General features: G+C 37.4%; 1 protein-coding gene across 1 annotated transcript in view; it reads right to left on the bottom strand.

Moving 5' to 3' along the window:
* The window catches only part of LOC100443659 (kinesin-like protein KIF27), a 32,682-nt gene extending 13,325 nt beyond the window's left edge, over nt 1-19,357 (bottom strand). The window contains 5 exon segments of the mRNA XM_063714104.1: nt 3,038-3,182; nt 6,373-7,330; nt 11,703-11,903; nt 18,514-18,816; nt 19,345-19,357. Of these exon segments, the coding sequence (XP_063570174.1) occupies nt 3,038-3,182; nt 6,373-7,330; nt 11,703-11,903; nt 18,514-18,816; nt 19,345-19,357 (1,620 nt within the window).
* Between the last annotated feature and the right edge of the window lie 299 nt (nt 19,358-19,656).

Genomic DNA, 19,656 nt, shown 5'->3' with positions numbered 1-19,656 from the left:
GATTAGGAGACTCAATCAAAATATGCTCATTAATTCTAAACAGATGTATAAATGTAATTCAATGTTAATTAGTTAATTAATGTTAACCAACTTGATTGAATCTTTCTATAATGTATACATACATCAAAACATTACACTGTATCCCAGAAACTTACAAAATTATTTGACCATGAAAAATAAATAAATGAAAATAGCATACTAAGTGAAAGAAGTCACAAAGGCCACTTACTGTATGATTCCAGTTGTATAAAATGTTTAGAATAGGCAAATCCATAGAAGTAGAAAGTAAAGTGGTTTTTGCCAGGGGCTGAGGAAAGGAGGAAAATGAGGAGTGACTGCTAGTGGATACAATATTTTCATTTTGGGGTGATAAAAATATTCTAAAATTAGATGGTGTGATGGTTAGACAATTCTGTAAATACATTAAAAAATCACTGAATTGTATATTTGAAGGGCTGCATTCTATAGTATGTGAATTATATCTCAATAATTATTTTAAAAATTTAAAAATTAAAATAAAATTTATATGGAACAACCAAGACATCTGGGGAGTGGGGAGGGAAGGAGAACAGCAGAAGGCCTTGCTCTACAAAATATCTAGACTTATTATAAACCTACAATAAATAAGAAATGTGATCTTGGCTTAAGGCGATACATATCAACTAACAGAATAGAAGGCCAAGAAACAGACAAGAGATTCATGCACAAATGGACCTTGATTTATGATAAAGATAGCACTCAAAACAGTTGTGAAAAGATGGTTTCCAATAAATAATGCTAGAACAAATGAGTATCTATATGTTTAAAAAATGAAATTCGATCTTTACTTTACTCCATACACAGAAATCAATTCCTGGAGGACTATACGGCTAAATGTGGAAGGAAAAACAATAAAACTTCTGGAAGATAATATAGAAAGTATCCTCAGAGGAAACAACTGGGGAAAGGAAAAACTTATTAAATAGAGAACAAATACCATTAACCATAAAGGAAAAGATTGACGAATTTGATTACAATAAGAACTCTTTATGAAAGATACCACTGAGAGTAAAAAGCAAGCCACAGAAAAATTATTTGCAGTCATGTAAGTGACAAAGCGCTCACACCCAGAATATACAACAAACTTCTATAAATTAATCTAGAAGACAGGTAACTCAATAGAAAAACAAACAAGAGACTTGAATGAGTACTTCACAAAGGAGGATATCCAAACAGCCAAAAACATGAAAAAAATGCTCAACCTCACTAGTCATCAGGGAAATGCAAACTAAAGCCACAATAAAATGATACTACATGCCTACCAGATTGGCTAAGATTTAAAAATTAATAACAAATATTGAGAAGCATATGGAACAGTGAGAATGCTCACATAGTGCTGGGTGGGAATATAAAGTGGAAAACAATCTGGTATCACCTACAAAAGTTTAAGATATGCCCACACTATGGCCTAGCAATTCAACTCCTAGGCACAAATCTGAAAGAAATGTATGTGCATGTGCACCAAGAGACACTGAAAATTCACGAGAAAATTTCACAGAAAGCCACAAATGTCCATCAAACAGTAGAACAGAAAATAAATTGTGGTATAGTCATACAATAAAATCCTATGTAGCTATAAAACTAAACAAACCACAGTCACACATTACAGATAAAATATTAGAATTTACAGAAAAAATATTATGATTAAAAAGTGGATGAATCATAATAATGTTCAACAAAAGCAGCCAGATACTGAATAAGCTATACTGAATAAATTAATAAAAATTCCAAAAACTAAACTGTAGTGTTGAAGGATACATATTTAGATAGTAAAACCATAACAAAAGCAAAGAAATGATTACCATGTAAGTCAAGAGAGTGGCTCTCTGAGGAAGAGGGAGGAATAATTCATTGCAAGGAAGCACTAAAAATTTTGAGGCGCTGGCAGTTAGCAATTTCTTGACCTGGTGGTGGTTACCCAGCTGTTCTCTCTGTGATAAATCACTGATTAATATGTATTTTTTTGTATATACTTTAGTTTTACATTTTTAAATTATTATACAATTAGGGCCAGGCATGGTGGCTTATACCTGTAATCAATCTCAGCACTTTGGGAAGCTGAGGTGGTAGGATCACTGAGCCCAGGAGTTCGAGACCAGCTTGAGCAACACAGTGAGACCCCGTCTCCACAAAAAAATCAGAAAATTAGCCGGGCACGGTGGCATGCACCTGTGGTCACAGCTACTCAGGAGGCTGAGGCGGGAGGATCACTTGAGCCTGGGAGGTCGAGGCTGCAGTGAGCTGTGATTGTGCCAGTGCACACCAGCCTGAGCAAAAGAATGAGATCCTGTCTCAAAACAAACAAAACAACAACAACAAACAACAACAAAATACAATTAGAAGGGTTAAAAAAAACAAAAATCAAACAATGTGAAAATCAAAATCTGATGTGTGCTGGTTCAGATTATTTCTCGGGGCATTAGTTATTCCCTGATAGAAAGCTAAAGGCTTTAAATGATATTAATTATTTGGGGTGATGGGAGAAGCCACAGCCAGGGAGTATAATATGTACAGGCATACTATGTTATACTGTAGACATATCCATGTTAATATAATAGGAAAGCTAAGACAGAAAATTTGAAAGATGTAAGCAAAGTTAAAAAGCAAATCACTCATGAGGTATAAGAGGATAATGTAATACATTTTAAAGTTTAAATTATGTATTTACCATCCAACTCCTAACAATATTGCATTTCCTAATACCTTGACAAACAACAGGAAGGAAAAGTATGGAAAAATAACCATGATATGATTTATAAATTAATTTCCTGGGTATTATCTTTATATTTCTAAAACCAAAGTCAGGCTAACAATAAAAATGTTTCCATTTAAGCAGATTTAAAGGAAAAACTAATAATTCTTTCAGGTGCCTATGTTCAGAACTCTTCAAATGAACATCCTTTTTTTAAGTTCCCATTTATCATTTAAAATGCTACTGTGTTTAGTTAGGTACTATTTCAAGAAAATCTACAGAGCTAGATGCATTAAGAAACTCTACCTACCGTCTATTCACTTTTTGTGCTTCTTTCAAAGATACAGCATGCCCTTTGTTTTCCTGTACCATCATCTGCACTTGATTCTTCAGTTCCTTCACCTCCAGTTCCTTCTGATTAAATACGACTTCATCAGCAGCAAGCACACACCAGTGGGGAAAGAAGACACAAGTGACATTCACCACGGAAAATAATCAAGAAACCCCATATGATAACACAAAAATGGTGATTTGATTATAGCTTGATGATGTCTCATAAATTTTTTTTCATTTTCAACTTTTTCTGATTTCTTTCTAAGAAAGGCAGAGTTGAGAGAACCTACCATTGCTATAACACAGGAATTCATTACCATGAAGACAGAAGATTTTCCTGATTTTTACTTCCTGTATATAAAAACTAGTTGTTTTGGTTCTAGAGTACCTTCACTACGATTTTTACAAGTTTGCTAGAACTGCTATGAGATTTTAATGTGGATCACTCAAAGAGCTCACATTTTCCAAATTGACATATAGGGTTATAAGAATACATTAGGGCATTTGAATGAAGCAGATTTGCTGATTTTGTATACTTTCATTATGAAGAGATATATTTTGAAGATGTCTAAAAATGATTAAACACTTTTACTTTTTGGTTTCTAGTAAATTTGCCGATTTTTAAGTACATTTGGGATATGTAAATAATAAAGTAGTTTTTAAATTAAATACACAGAAAATTATTTGTCGAGAGCCTCATTCCACATATTGGCTTGGCATTTTAAAAATCTCACTAAATAAGATGTTGGCGTGGATGTGGTGATCACGGAACACTTCTACACTGCTAGTGGGAATGTAAACTAGTACAGCCACTATGAAAAACAGTGTGGAGATTCCTTGAAGGACTAAAAGTAGAACTACCATTTGATTCAGCAATCCCACTACTGGGTATCTACCCAGAAGAAAAGAAGTCATTATACAAAAAAGATACTTGCACACGCATGTTTATAGCAGCACAATTCGCAATTGCAAAACTGTGGAACCAAACCAAATGCCCATCAATCAACGAATGGATAAAGAAACTGTGATTATATATATTATATATATCACAACTCCTATATAAACCAACTCCTATATGTGTTCCAACATTCAAGCTTCCAATTACCAGTACTTCCTGTTCCACCAGTTTCTTATACTAATGAGGAAGGGCCTGCTCTACCTAGACAGTTATTACCTTTCAGAAAAAAAAAAAAGAACTAAAAAAAAGATTTAAAAAGTATTACCTTACCTGTTTTTATGCTATTATTTATTTATTCATTTATTTTTAGAGACAGGGTCTCACTCTGCCACCCAGGCTGGAGTGCAGTGGTGCAATCATAGCTCACTGCAGCCTTGAACTCTTGGGCTCAAGTAATCCTCCCACCTAAGCCTCCCGAGTAGGTGCGACCACAGGTGTATGCCACCATGCCTGGCTAGTTTTTTGATTTTTTGTAGAAACAGGGGTCTCATTTTGTTTCCCAGACTGGTCTCAAACTCCTGGGCTCAAAACGATCCTCCAGCCTCAGCCTCCCAAAGTGCTGTGATTACAGGCATGAGCCGCTGTGCTGGCTGAGACTAGTACATTTTAATGTATAGATCTTAATGTAACAAGATAGTTTCAAATCTCATATTTCAAGTAACTAGAAATTTCTGCTTGTTGAGTTTGGTGTAATAGGAAAGAAGAACATCCACAATCATCTGAAAAAATCAGTGAAATACTCCTCCCTTCAAACTATACAATTACGAGGCTGAATTTTCTTTACAAACTTCAACCAAAACATATTGCAACAAACTGAACACTGAAGCAGATATGAAAATCCAACTGTCTGTTATTAGGTCAGATGTTAAAAGAGATTTGCAAAAATGTAAAGGAATTCTACTCTTACTAAAATTTTTTTGTGTGTTGGCCGGGTACGGTGGCTCATGCCTGTATCCCAGCACTTTGGGAGGCCGAGGAGGGCAGATCATGAGGTCAAGAGATGGAGACCATCCTGGCCAACATGGCGAAACCCCGTCTCTACTAAAAATACAAAAATTAGCTGGCCATGGTGGCATGTGCCTATAGTCCCAGCTACTCGGGAGGCTGAGGCAGGAGAATTGCTTCAACCTGGGAGGCGGAGGTTGCAGTGAGCCAAGATCACGCCACCATACTCTAGCCTGGCGAGAGAGCAAGATTCCATCTCAAAAAAAAAAAAATTGTTAGAAAATATCTTTCATTAAAAATGCCCTTTATATTAACATGTAATTGGGTTACTGTTAGTTTTGAATGAATAAATAGCTTAGATTTTTTCAGTTTTAATTCTAACACAGTAAATATCCATAGATATAACCCACATAAACAAAAGCTCTTTGAGGGATCTCGCTTTGAGGGATCTCGTCCTGTGATCAAAAAGTTTGAGAACTTGAGCACTGCTGTAACAGAGGATAATACAAATGTCTTCTTTATAATATTACATGTAAAAAGGCTTTGAGGAGATATTTCTAGCTAGAGAAATAAGCTTAGAGCTTAAAAAAAGGAAATATACTTAACTATATTTCCTTTTTAACTAAAAAGCTATCTTTTTAAGTTTTCCTGTTTTGAAAAATGGACAAAACCATGGAAGCTGGGAACCATGTTATCTCAGGAACAACTGAAGGACCTTTCATTTGCCCACTAGCTTGCAAACTCCACCCAAGCAAGCAGTAACTAGGTGTGTCCTGTCCTCCACTATTCCCACGACATACAATCTTCACACAATAGTTTCTGAATGAAAAGCGGGGAAATGTAAATCTGAACTCAATACATGTACATATCTACATTCCTTAAACATTAATAAATATGCTAATTTGTTGGGTTTTTTTAAAAACCTATACTCCAAACACAAGAGATGAAGTATTTTTTTCTTTCAAGAACTACTGACCCACAGAGGGAGAAAAACTCAGTAAAAGATAACTTAGTTTTATTTCTGAAACAAGTTTATTTTCAGTCTCTAAATTGACAACCAGGTCCACAAAGTTCTATTTAATAAATATAACAAATTAAAATACACTTTAACCAAAGAAGAAAGGAGGAGGAGCCAAGAAGGGTATGAATTGTGAGGAGGAAGCAATAGGAAAGGGGAGGGTAGAAAGAACAAACTAAGAGAGGCAAGTGGGATTCTATATATAAATCATTTTTTAAAAAAACCTAAAATTCCAAAATGACTCTTAGAATTTACTTGCCCAAATAAATTCAGTCCTTAAAAGAGTTATCCACAACGTCTAAATATGTTAACACATGTACCCCCAAAATATGTACATCTATTATGTATCAATAAAATAAATAAATAAACAAGTGATGTCTAAGTACCTGGCATTTCTTAAGCTCTCTCTTCAGCTGGAGAACTGTAACATGCTGTGGTCCTTCTTCCAGACTTGCAGTGCCTCCAATTCCTCGAAATGAGGTGAGGACGGCCTTCCTGACCTCTTGGATCATGTTAAACCACTCCTGCAGTTTGTGTTGCTGCTTTTCGTTTAGTCTGACAGTATCTTTCAGGTCAACCAGGAAGGTAAAGGCTTCTTCTACACAACATTGGTAACCCAGGCATTCTCCTTGAAGCTGAGCTACTTGCTCCTCAAGAGAATGAATCCTCTTTGTATCAGGACTCCCTTCTCGATGGATCTGGGTAGTTTGGCTGACACCAGCCTGCTGGCTTTGCACAGCTTCTCGAAGCAATTTAATCTCAAATTCCATTTCATCTATATGGTCTGACTCGGGGCTGAAGTTTACAGTGGGTTTGTTTCTAATGTTCTGTGCTCTGTTGGCATATTTGAGAGAATTTAAGGACTCATCAAAATTCGAGGAGGAGGGGCTGACACATGTGATCATGACAGTCTTAGCACTGCCTCCCAGAGAATCTTTCAGAAGCCGGGTAATTTTAGCATCCCTATATGGAATATGTGAACTCTTCCTGCGTGGGTCCCCAAGAGAGCTTATTACATTTCCTAAAGCCAGCAAGCCACTATTGATTTGAATGGATTCTCTGAACCGTTCACCAGTATTCCCCGTTTTGGTTACTCTTTCTGATCCCGTCAAATCCACAAAGTGGAACTTTGAGACAATATGCCGAGGGGAATACCATGATCCATCTTCAGTTGCCTCCATATTTTTATGAACTTGACAAATGCTGATTGTAAAAATTGCATGTGATCTGCTGGAGTGCTCATTCATTTGAGCGGTACCTGTATGTCTGGCTGCATTCCCCATCTCCAAAAGACTCATCACTTCATCTGCACTCTCCACATGGCATTCCTTGGCCCCAACAATCACTTAAAATATTAATAACATGTTTTTAAGCCAAGTTTTCATCAAAACCTAGTATAGTTAACAGTTACTATTTGCTAAACAGCCTGGCCAAGATAGTCCCTTTTTAAAAAAGTCAACAGCATTTCAGATAATAATAATAACATCAGCAAGATCATCAAATAATTTTAGATAATCTCCCAAAGAAACTATTTTAACAGACAGCACTTATTTTGATGTTTATATTCTAAAAGCTATAATTTTTTGAAAAAACAATCTAGTTTATCTTGAGTCATGAGTCACACTCAATTCCTTAAAATGACTGACAAAAGAAAAACCGTTCATTCCAGTCTTTTGATTTGTAAAGCCTAACAGATTAATTCTTTTTTTTTTTTCTTGAGATGGAGTCTCGGCCTGTCGCCCAGGCTAGAGTGCAGTGTCACAATCTCGGCTCACTGCAACCTCCACCTCGGGTTCAAGTGATTCTCCTGCCTTAGCCTCCTGAGTAGTTGGGATTACAGGCATGTGCTACCACACCTGGCTAATTTTTTTGTATTTTTAGTAGAGATGGGGTTTCACCATGTTGGCCAGGCTGGTCTTGAACTCCTGACCTCAGGTGATCCACCTGCCTCGGCCTCCCAAAGTGCTGGGATAACAGGTGTGAGCCACTGCACCTGGCCTAGATTAATCTTTCATAAATTAATCAAATATATAATTCAAAAGAGTTAATCAGTAGATTAGAAGAATTAATTAGTATCAATTAAAAGACATTCTTTTTTTTTCCAGTTTTGTTAATAATCAAGCCATCCTTAGCTCTTATGTTTTTTGGTATCGTGAGGTCATAATCAATGATGAGTAAAAAATTCAATACAAATAAAGTTGGTTATTCATTTTAAAAACAGGTATGGTTTACATAACATCAGAGTGCAAGGCAAACAGATGAGATGGCAATTAAAACAAAACACTTTGAACACCATAATGTACCATACTCAAAAAAGAAAAAAAAGTTTTTATTTCAATCGCAGAATGAACTAAAAATAACCTACATTTACTACCTGCATTATTTGTTTATATCCAAAAATATTTCTTTTTTTTTTTTTTTTTTGAGATGGAGTCTCGCTCTGTCCCCAGGCTGGAGTGCAGTGGCGCAATCTCAGCTCATTGCAAGCTCTGCCTCCCGGGTTCACGCCATTCTCCTGCCTCAGCCTCCCGAGTAGCTGGGACTACAGGCGCCCACCACCACGCCCGGCTAATTTTTTGTATTTTTAGTAGAGACGGGGTTTCACTGTGTTAGCTAGGATGGTCTCGATCTCCTGACCTCGTGATCCACCCGCCTCGGCCTCCCAAAGTGCTAGGATTACAGGCATGAGCCACCGCACCCGGCCTATATCCAAAAATATTTCAAAGAGAAGTAGGTGGACTTAGGAATTGAATCAGAGAAGGAAAGCTCCTGATTTCATGCTCAAATTATATTGCCATAATTCCTCTTTACTCAGATACTGTCACATCACTATTTCTTTAAAAAATAATCATTTCAGCTTCATTATTTCCATCATGACACTTTTTAAACAACCCAGTTCATTTAAAGTCCTGTAAGTCATAGTAAAACTTTCATTAAATTTTTCTAATGTTAGGCTATAAGTTAGCACCATGGTTCTCGAATCCAGATGCAAATCACCTGGTAGCTTTATAAAAAGAAAGTGCCAATGCCCAGGTACCATCTCAGACCAATTAAATCAGAATCCCTGTGAAGTAGGACCCAGAAATCAGTATTTTTAAAAAGCTTCCCACGTGTACTAATTGTGTGGCAGCCAGCATGGACATCACTGCTTCACACAGAGATTCTAAAGAAATATGTCAAACAAATGCACTTTACTTGTGAGTGGGACATTATGTAAGACACACTGTAATTTAAGATCATTTGTAACATCCTTCCAAAATTTTTTCAGCATTGATATCAGATATGAAGTATTTTGATCAAGTTTATCAAGAGTGATAGTGAAGTGTATATACTTCTATCCTGCTTGATATTTTACAAAGAAGCACGTATTATTTTTGTAATTCTTTGATAAAAGATGAAAACATTCAATAACTGTATTCCATAAGATAAAGGAGCTCAAAACATCAGTCTGAATTCTATCCAGAAGAGATAAACTGTACTGAATTATCTAATAAGACCATAAGCTACCATATATAGTTTCTTCTTAAAAAACAAAAACAATTTCTTCAACCATGCAGGAATGCCAGGACAGGGCTATAAAGATGCAAGATTTGCTGCCTCCTGTAGGCTGCTATTTGAATGACTAAAGCCATCTTACTTTCCTAACTTTCCTAACTGCTAGGAAATTCCCTCCTCTGGCAGGTTCTCCAGGAAGGTTCTACTAAAGATGGTTTTTAGGGGAAGAAGACATCCAAGAGTAGGCCAGCCATGGTGGCTCACCCCTCTAATTCTAGCACTTTGGGAGGCCAAAACAGGCAGATCTCTTGAGCCCAAGAGTTCAAGACCAGCCTGGGCAACATGGTGAAACTCCGTCTCTACAAAAAAATACAAAAATTAGCCAGGTGTGGTGGTGGGCGCCTGTTAGTCCCAGCTACTAGGGAGGCTGAGGTAGGAGGATCACTTGAGCCCATGAGGTTGAGGCTGCAGTGAGCTGTGATTATGCCACTGCACTTCAGCCTGGCATAATAAGACAGGTAAGACCCTGTCTCCAAAAAAAAAAAAAAAAAAAAAAAATAGTCACTGCAATATTATTAATAATAGTTAAAACCTAGAAACAGCCTAAATGTCCAACAATGGAATATTAAATAACTATAAACACATTCACAAGACAAATTACCATATAAACATGAAGAGTCATAAGTATGAAAAACATTTAATCATATGTGAAAATATTCAAAATATAAATATTAAGTGAAATACAAAATGCAAAACTGTGTGTAGGGTTGCAAGTATATATTTTTAAAAAATTATATGGGCCAGGCACGGTGGCTCACGCCTGTAATCCCAGCACTTTGGGAGGCCGAAGTGGGAGGATCACAAGGTCAGGAGATCGAGACCATCCTGGCTAACACGGTGAAACCCTGTCTCTACTAAAAATACAAAAAATTAGCTGGGCATGGTGGCGGGCACCTGTAGTCCCAGCTACTCGGGAGGCTGAGGCAGGAGAATGGTGTGAACCCGGGAGGTGGAGCTTGCAGTGAGCCCAGATCGTGCCACTGCACTCCAGCCTGGGTGACAGAGCGAGACTCCGTCTCAAAAAAAATAAATAAAAATAAATAAATAAATAAATGATATGTACATAGAAAAATAATTCTGGAAGGAAACCCACCAAAAAGAGAAGTTGGTATTTCTAGGCTCTAGGATTAAAGATAATCTTTTAACTTTCTTCCTTACACTTTCCTGTTTTCAAAATACTCTATGATGAACATGTTAGCTTTTAAACTAGAAAAGCATAAATCGTTATTCTTTAAAATATTTGCAGTTTGAGCCTCCCATTCTAACCTTCTCCCATTTCCAACAAATGGGTATTGGTTAATGAAATTAACAGGCTACTAATGCAGAAAGTCAGACCTTGAGGAACACAACAAAAACACAGGTAAATATCAATATCAAAAAACAAAAATATAAACTCTCAACTTTAAAAAAAGAGGAAGAAGTATGTGTGCTGGGACAAAAATCAAAGAAAAGAAAGGCAAGTTCTGGGTCAACTTTGATAAACACTTAAGGCAAAAGCCACCTCCAATCTCATGGTAGAGCTGAGAGGAAAAAAGATACAAAAACAAATTTAGCCTATATCATAGTCTCACCTGAAGTCAGTCTAGAGGGGAACAATGATAGGAAATCAGTATCTTGCATTACAAATTAATAATTTCACCTTACCAACCAGTCTGAACTACTTTTTCATCTGAGTGATTTAAGAGAAATTAATAGGCTGGGAGCAGTGGCTCACGCCTGTAATCCCAGCACTTTGGGAGGCTGAGGCAGGCGGATCACGAGGTCAGGAGTTCGAGACCAGCCTGACCAACATGGTGAAATCCCGTCTCTACTAAAAATACAAAAATTAGCCAGGCATGGTGGTGCCCACCTGTGATACCAGCTACTCTGGAGGCTAAGGCAGGAGAATCACTCGAACCCAGGAGGCAGAGGTTGCAGTGAGCCAAGATCACACCACTACACTCTAGCCTAGGTGATGGAGTGAGACTCCATCTCAAAAAAAAAAAAAAAAAAAAAGAGAGAGGGATTAATAATAAAGCTGCTCAATTTAAAAGTAAAAATAAATTTATTTTGCTTCTACATCTGTTTTTAAAGATTCCTTGGACTATATCCAGAAACTTAATTAAAACATTAAAGCATGTCTGTTTGCTAATGAAGGCAACTGATTAAGCGGGCTACTTTACCTGTGTTTCCTTTTTCATCTTCTCGGATGTGAAGATCCTTCATGGATGTCTCCAATTCTAGAAGATCTCTTAGGTCTTCCTTGTACACTTCTATGTAAGATACTTTCACATTAAAGTCAATGCTAGGATGTTCAGAGATGCTTTGAAATATTTCTTGAATAGCTCGAGGAATGATACCCTTTTGGCCCTCCACAACTGAAGCTGAAAATTTAGAAAAAGAAAGCACATCTGGAACTTAAAAGAAAAGCTACAACTCCAAATCTATAGTTATTTTATTACATTTCTATATATTATAACTTTTTTTTGGCAGGGGGACGGAGTCTTGCTCTGTTGCCCAGGCTGGAGTGCAGTGGTGCAATCTCAGCTCACTGCAACCTCCGACTATCAAATTCAAGCAATTCTTCTGCCTCAGCCTCCTGAGTAGCTGGGATTACAGATGCCCACCACCAGGCTATTATAACTCTTTTAAACCACAACTATAAAATTAACAAGTAAAAGTTTTCACATGTATCCCCTTACCAAGAATTCATTCATGCATTCATTGAACAAATATTTATTTAGTATCTACTATGTGCCAGGCACTATTCTAGGACTCTGCAATCCACCAATAAACAAAACAGGGAGAAAAGAAATCCCTTCCCTGGTGAGATTCTGCTAAAGACAGACAATAGCAAAAAAGAATAACTGATAAGTGAATTATATGGCATATTAAAAAGTGTTAATTGTACCTGGAGGAAAAAAAATACGGCAGGGTAAGGGGACTAGAAGTGTAACTACCAGCTGAGAGATGCTTGCAACTTTAAGTAGGAAGGTCATGGTGGGCATCATTCAGAAGGTGACATCTGAGAAAAGACTTGAAAGAGGCTGAGCGTGGTGGCTCACGCCTGTAATCCCAGACTTTGGGAGGCTTAGGCAGGCAGATCACTTGAGCCCAGAAGTTCAAGACCAGCTTGGGAAACATGGTAAAACCCTGTCCCTACTAAAAATACAAAAATTAGCTAGCTAGGTGTGGCGGCCCATGCCTGTAATCCCAAATATTTGGGTGGCTAAGGCACGAGAATCACTTGAAGCTGGGAGGTGGAGGTTGCAGTGAGCTGAGATAGCGCCACTGCACTCCAGCCTAAGCGACAGAGGGAAACTGTCTCAAAAAAAAAAAAAAAGATTTAATAAGAAAATATATTCAAAAAGTCCCAGGAATGAAACAGACATTAAGTGGCACAGGTGAATTTCAAAGCAGGTAGATATGGTAGAAATGTACATTTTAATATAAATGGTAAAACTATACGGGGTGGCATTTTATTCCATAAATAGGCCATACTGTGGTGGCTCACACCTGTAATCCCAGCACATGGGGAGGCCGAGGTGGGTGGATCGCTTGAGCTAAGAAGTTTGAGACAAGCCTGGGCAACATGGCAAGACCCCTTGTCTACAAAAAATACAAAAAAATTAGCTGGGCATCGTGTTGCATGCCTATGGTCTCAGCTGCTTGGGAGGCTGAGAAGGGAGGATTACTTGAGCCTGGGAGACAGAGGTTGCAGTGAGCCAGGAGACAGAGCCTAGGTGACAGAGCAAGACCCTTTCTCTAAATACATACATACATACATACATACATACATAATCTTTCCCAATTCACTGTTCATTAAATACTAGATCCAGAGAGGTGGCCCTTGGCTCATAAAACATTATTCTACACAAAGGGCTTCCCCTGCCCAAAGCCACTCCACCTCTCGGATATTCACTACTACTAGTGGGAGCCACATTATAAAAATGTTGGTGCTTTTAGATGACATATAATTTCTAAAGCAGAAAATAAAGCTGTAAAAAGCAGGAAACTGACCCTAGTTAAGACCAATCTATTTCACAGTCCTTTGCACTAAAATATCTTTCTCTTTAGATCATTTATTATGGCCTGGGTGGAATCCCAATCACTGGAGCACAATTCATTTATGTTGGCAAGAATGTTTTTTAAAAAAAATTCTTGTATCATATTTCTTCACGTCACCAAGTGTATCTGTTCTGAGATTTCTGGATGGGGTGAAAAGGTGCAAGGAGCTTGAGAGTAAAAAGGGATAACAAGAAAAGACAGGGACGTAAGCCAGAGTTGATGGCAACAGAGAATGTGTGCAGAAGACAGGTGCAGAAAGGCCAGTTATGCCCAGGCCTAGACCCTCAGTTCAAGAATGAGGAAGGAAACATCTCTACACCTCTTCTCCTCCAGCACTATCTAAGCCCACAGCTTCTACAAACCAGAACACAGACCAGTACCATAACATCATGAGTAAAAACTTATTTCTGCTCCCACTTGTTTCAAAAAGGAGTTAGAGCAGCTTTACAAATAGGCGTAGGAGGGACTCAAACAGATACTTCTACATCGGTGTCCACAGCAACATTATTTACAGGACCTACAAGGGGGAAGCAAACCAAATGTCCATCAAAAGAAGAATGGATCAATAAAACACAGTATATACATACAATGGAATGTTCTTGGAAAAAGGAATGAAGTTCTGATAGGTGACATAACATGCTAAGAGAGAGAAACTAGACACAGAAGGAAAAATACTGTATGATTCCACTTCTTTTTTTCTTTTCTTTTTCTTTTTCTTTTTTGAGACAGGGTCTCACTGTGTCACCCAGGCTGGAGTACAGTGGCACAATCATGGCTCACTGCAGCCTCCCGGGCTCAGGCGATCCTCCCACCTCAGCCTCTGAAGTAGCTGGGACTACAGGCATGTGCCACCACATCAAGCTAATTTTTTTGTTGTTTTTTGTAGAGACAAGCTCTCACCATGTTGCTCAGGAGTGCAGTGGTGCGATCTTGGCTCACTGCAACCTCCACCTCCTGGGTTCAAGCGATTCTCCTGCCTCAGCCTCCTGAGTAGCTGGGACTACAGGCGCCCACCATCACACACGGCTAATTTTTGTATTTTTAGTAGAGATGGGGTTTCACCATGTTGGCTAGGATGATCTCGATTTTCTGACCTCATGATCCACCCGCCTCGACCTCCCAAAGTGCTGAGCTTACAGGCGTGAGCCACCATGCCCTGCCCACTTTTATGTGTTTGGTTTTGTTTTGTTCTCTGAGTCAGAGTCTTGCTCTGTTGCCCACACTGGAGTGCAGTGGCACGATCTCAGCTCACGGCAACCTCTGCCTCCCAGGTTCAAGTGATTCTCCCGCCTCAGCCTCCAGTAGCTGGGATTACAGGTGCACACTACCACGCCTGACTGATTTTTTTGTATTTATAGTAGAGATGGGGTTTCACCATGTTGCCCAGGCTGATCTCAAAATCCTGAGCTCAGGTGATCCTCCCAAAGTACTGGGATTACAGAAGTGAGCCACCACGCCCGGCCTACACTTACATGAAATACCTAGAATAGGCAAACTAAAAGAGACAGAAAGTAAATCAGGGATTATCAGAGAATGCGGGAAGAGCTATTGCTTAACGGGTACATAGCTTCTGTTTCGGTGATGAAAACTTTGGAAATGCTGGTTATTATTGCATTAACAGTATATTTGATGCTGCAGAACTCTACACTTGAAAGTAGTTAAAATGGTAAGTTTGGTGATCTTTATATTTATATGTACTTTATTACAATTGTAAAAATAGTAAAAAAAAGTGTATGAGATAAAATCTAAAGTAAGTGGAGGGAAAAACTGAGACTTTAAAAGTTTCTGTAGGCTAATTTAGAAAACTGCCCATCATTTTTAGCATTGTTCCATGGAAAATGTATTCCAAGCAACAAAGAGCTGACTTACAAATGAAACTTAAAAACAACTTGCTTCCAAGTTGAAGATTACCAAAGTTTAGGTTTTTGGCAACAATCATTCTGAAAATCTGAGTTTCCATTAACTTCGATAGCTGCCTTTCCGCTAATTTAAGAGGCAAGACTGCCATCATGTGGCAAGTAAAGTAAGTTGCGGGTTTTCTCCTAATACAGTACAAAGGAAGATTCCCTTTTAAGAGCTTATAGCAACTAACCTGTATGAAATATCTAAACCTTTCAAACTGTAGTATAGATAAGCAATCTTGATTATCCAGAATAAATAATTGACCAGAAATAGTTGTTATTCCCCACATCTATAGATAACAAAGCACAATTTAAAAGACGTATATAAAAGCTTAATTTCAAATATTTATAATAAAGCTCCAATATGTATTTTGATAACTTGAATATAAAATTTGCAATGTTAGTCTTATATTCCTGAAATAAACCATTTCCAAAAGAAAACCTGCAAACTTTTATACCTCAAAAACTCTCATTTAGCTATTATATGGTATTTAAAGAGTACACAAAAGTTTTTGGAAAAGGCTATACCTTGTAAAGGTAATTCCAACGTTCTGAAAAGCAGGAAAATGAATATTAGCTAAATAAGCATGATATTTAAAAATAAAGCCAGGCGTGGTGGTTCACGCCTGTAATCCCAGCACTTTGGGAGACTGAGGCAGGGCAGATCACTTGATCTCAGGTGTTCAAGACCAGCCTGGACAACATGGCAAAACCCTGTCTCTGCAAAAAATTAAAAAAAAAAAAATTAGTCGGGAGTGGTGATATGCCCCTGTAGTCCCAGATACTTAGGAGGCCAAGGTGGAAGAATCTCTTAAGCCCAGAAGGTTGAGGCTGCAGTGAGCTGTGATTGTGCCACTGCACTCCAGCCAGGGCGACAGAGCAAGGCCCTATCTCAAAGCAAAATCAAAAACAAAAAACAAAGTGAGACTGTCTCTACAAAAAGGTTTTTAAAACAAAGTGAAATACATTTTAAAATAAGAGAGTTTCATTCTGCCCTAGTGCCCAGCACAGTAACCTAGACACTGCAGATGCTCAATAAATATTCACTGGAGGGGGAAAAAGAAAACATTATTTGCATGGTCAATAATCAAAAAGCTGATCCAGAATTGGTGTCCTATAGAGACATTCTGGGAAACAGAAAATGCTCACTAAAACACCAAAAAATAAATCCAACTTTTTTTTTTTTTTTCTTTTTGAGACAGAGTCTTGGTCTGTTGCCCAGGCTGGAGTGCAGTGGCACGATCTTGGCTCACTGTAGCCTCCGCCTCCCAGGTTCAAGCGATTCTCTGCCTCAGCCTCCCAAGTAGCTGGGATTAGAGGCGCGTGCCACGACGCCCAGCTAATTTTTGTATTTTTAGTAGAGACAGGGTTTCATCATGTTGACCAGGCTGGTCTCAAACTCCTGGCCTCAAGTGATCTGCCTGCCTCGGCCTCCCAAAGTGCTGGGATTACAGGCATGAGCTACCGCGCATGGTCTGAAATGATATTTTACATTGTTAAATGCAAAAAGAAAGTTACAGAATCACAGGTATAATATCTCATTAAACAAACAAAAACCCAAAAAACTACACAAGTGAGTAATATGCATCAAACTTACTTCTTTGGGGTGAGAGGAGCTGTCACTTGTTTAATTTCTTATGCATCACTTGCAATCCTTCTTATAATAAATATTTCTTTAATTTTAAAAAAGTAGAAAGAAAACACCATCCAAAATGTTCTTAATGGGCCTCTATTTCTTCTGATAGAGGGAATTTTAGAGCAATTAAAATATGTTAGGACAATAGATAACTGCAATAACTTTTTCCCTTACAAAATTAAAATAGTACTCATGGTCTCTTAATAATAAAAAAAAAAGTATAGCTATAATTAAGTCACCAGCTTCTGAACATTTATAACTCCTATTGGTATAAAGCACATAATGGGTCATTAGGATTATAAAACATTTGCCAATCAAAAAAAAAAAACCCTACAATCCTAAAGAAAAGCCACAATTTATACTAGAAAAACTGAATTCTTTTTATTGTAAGACGCTGAAACAATCTAGTATCTGTGATCTCCTAATCCTGCAGAATATACAGATTTTCTTCTTTTGGTTGGAGAGTATTGGCCTCTTAAGGCTCTTCCATTTTAATCTTTGGAATAAAGATTTCCTGAAACTACACAACCACCCTCTGAGCCACCTCCCATCCGTGCATGTAATGAGAGAAGTTTCTTTTTTAAATTTTTTTTTTTAATTGTTTCAGCTCATATCTGAACAGCTAGAGAAAAAAGTTTCTGAAAGCCATATATTTTACATTTGTGAAATATGAAAATAGAAAAATATTGAGAGCCACTATTCATACAGAGAATACTAAAACTTTAGACAATGATGCACATGTGCACTACTCAAAAGTTTGTTTTTAGTGGAAAAATATAAATACAGTAAACAATCTTAACAGAGGACTTGGCTGTCAATTCCCCCACTCTATTACCAGACACTTAACTAAAATGATTTCCAAGGTTCCCTTCAGCTCTACATGAGATCCTATGATTCCATCTTTTCCAAACTATAATTATAAGCAGGAGAAATTATGTCCTAAAATATTCAGAATTTAAAAGAAATCTGGCTAGAATATGAAAAAAAAAAAGATACTTTACATAATAAATTTTTCCTACGGTCCCTAAGTCCTGATTGTGGGACTCTTAATATTTACAACTGGCTTGTTAAAGAATGCAAAATCTGATCATGTTAACTCATTTATCTCTATTTTAAATTCTGTTCAAAATAACAAGGGCTGACCACTGAAAACTATTTTAAACTTCTTTCCTCAAGCAAATATAATCCTAAGTTAGATTGCTTAATGAAACTTCAATATTTAAAAACAAATCTTTCAAAGATGATGATCTTATGATCACATTTGATTACATTATTCATTCCTTCACTATTCAATCAATATGTTAAACACCTACCATGTGTCAGGTATTGGTCATATTTTAGCTTCTTTCTAGCGTCACAAATAAAAGTCAAAGAGTATGAGAATCTTACCAATATAGCCTCCTCCAATGGTGTATGTCTTCCCAGATCCAGTTTGTCCATAGGCAAAAACAGTTGCATTATAGCCCTCAATGAGTGACAACACTAGGGGCTTTACACATGTATTATAAACTTCATCTTGAGTGGAATTTTTGCCAAAAACAAAATCAAAAGTGAAGACTCTATCTCTCCCAGTGATAATTTGCTGGCTGTTTGAAATAACTCTCACACAAACTTGATGATTATGAAGAACTTCTTTGCAAAGCAGAGGTCTAATTCTTACAGCAACTTTCACTGGTATTTCTTCCACGGCAACTTAGATTTTACTAAATAGATTTTCTATTTAATGTTCAGTATCTAGTGTGAGAGACTTCCATCTTATGTAAGATCTGGATTCCTGTGTATCAAAAATAAAAAGCAAATTTTAATTACTGATTCCTTGTATCCCAATAAACTAACCATCTTCTGAAGCAAAGTCAATCAGAACAGGTTTTGTTCCAATACAACATAGTTACAAAGAGTAAACCTGTCTTGTAAAATACATCGTAAATTTGTAGACAAAATAATATGTCTTGGGTTTGCTTCAAAATAATCTAGGTGTGGGGTCCATGAGTTGATAAATGATGAAGCTAGGTGGTAAGTACATGGGATTCCATTGTGCCTTTATTTCTACAGTAATAATGTTTCCCAGTTCATTAATCTAAATATTAAATAACCAGGGAGTTAGAAAATTAAGGCAAGGAGATAAGTAAGGAACTGTACACACGTTTTTTTGTTTGTTTTTTGAGATGGAGTCTAGGCTGGAACGCAGTGAACCACAATGAACAAAGCCCCTTTACTAACCTGTGGTGGACATGGTAGCTTGAGCAAGAAAGCAACTTTGCTTCTTTCAGCTGCTGAGATTTTCAGATTGCTACTGAAGCCTTATCAAGACTTATATCTTACACAAAAAAATTTCTTTCCATTCTAGGACTGATATGAAAACTGTGAATTTCATATATGGATTATTTGCATGTGTTAAATGTTCATAAATGTCTATTCTGAAACATCTCTCCAAAGCTCATAGAAATTTTCTTTCTGTAGTATAAGGCAGAGCTATCTTACCAGGGTATCCTTAGATAAAGTTTCCCTTAGGCCTTGGGGCAGCCAGGAAAC

The sequence above is a fragment of the Pongo abelii genome, chromosome 13 (assembly GCF_028885655.2).
Source record: "Pongo abelii isolate AG06213 chromosome 13, NHGRI_mPonAbe1-v2.0_pri, whole genome shotgun sequence".
Lineage (NCBI taxonomy): Eukaryota > Metazoa > Chordata > Mammalia > Primates > Hominidae > Pongo > Pongo abelii.
This window is presented reverse-complemented; position numbering and strand designations above follow the sequence as displayed.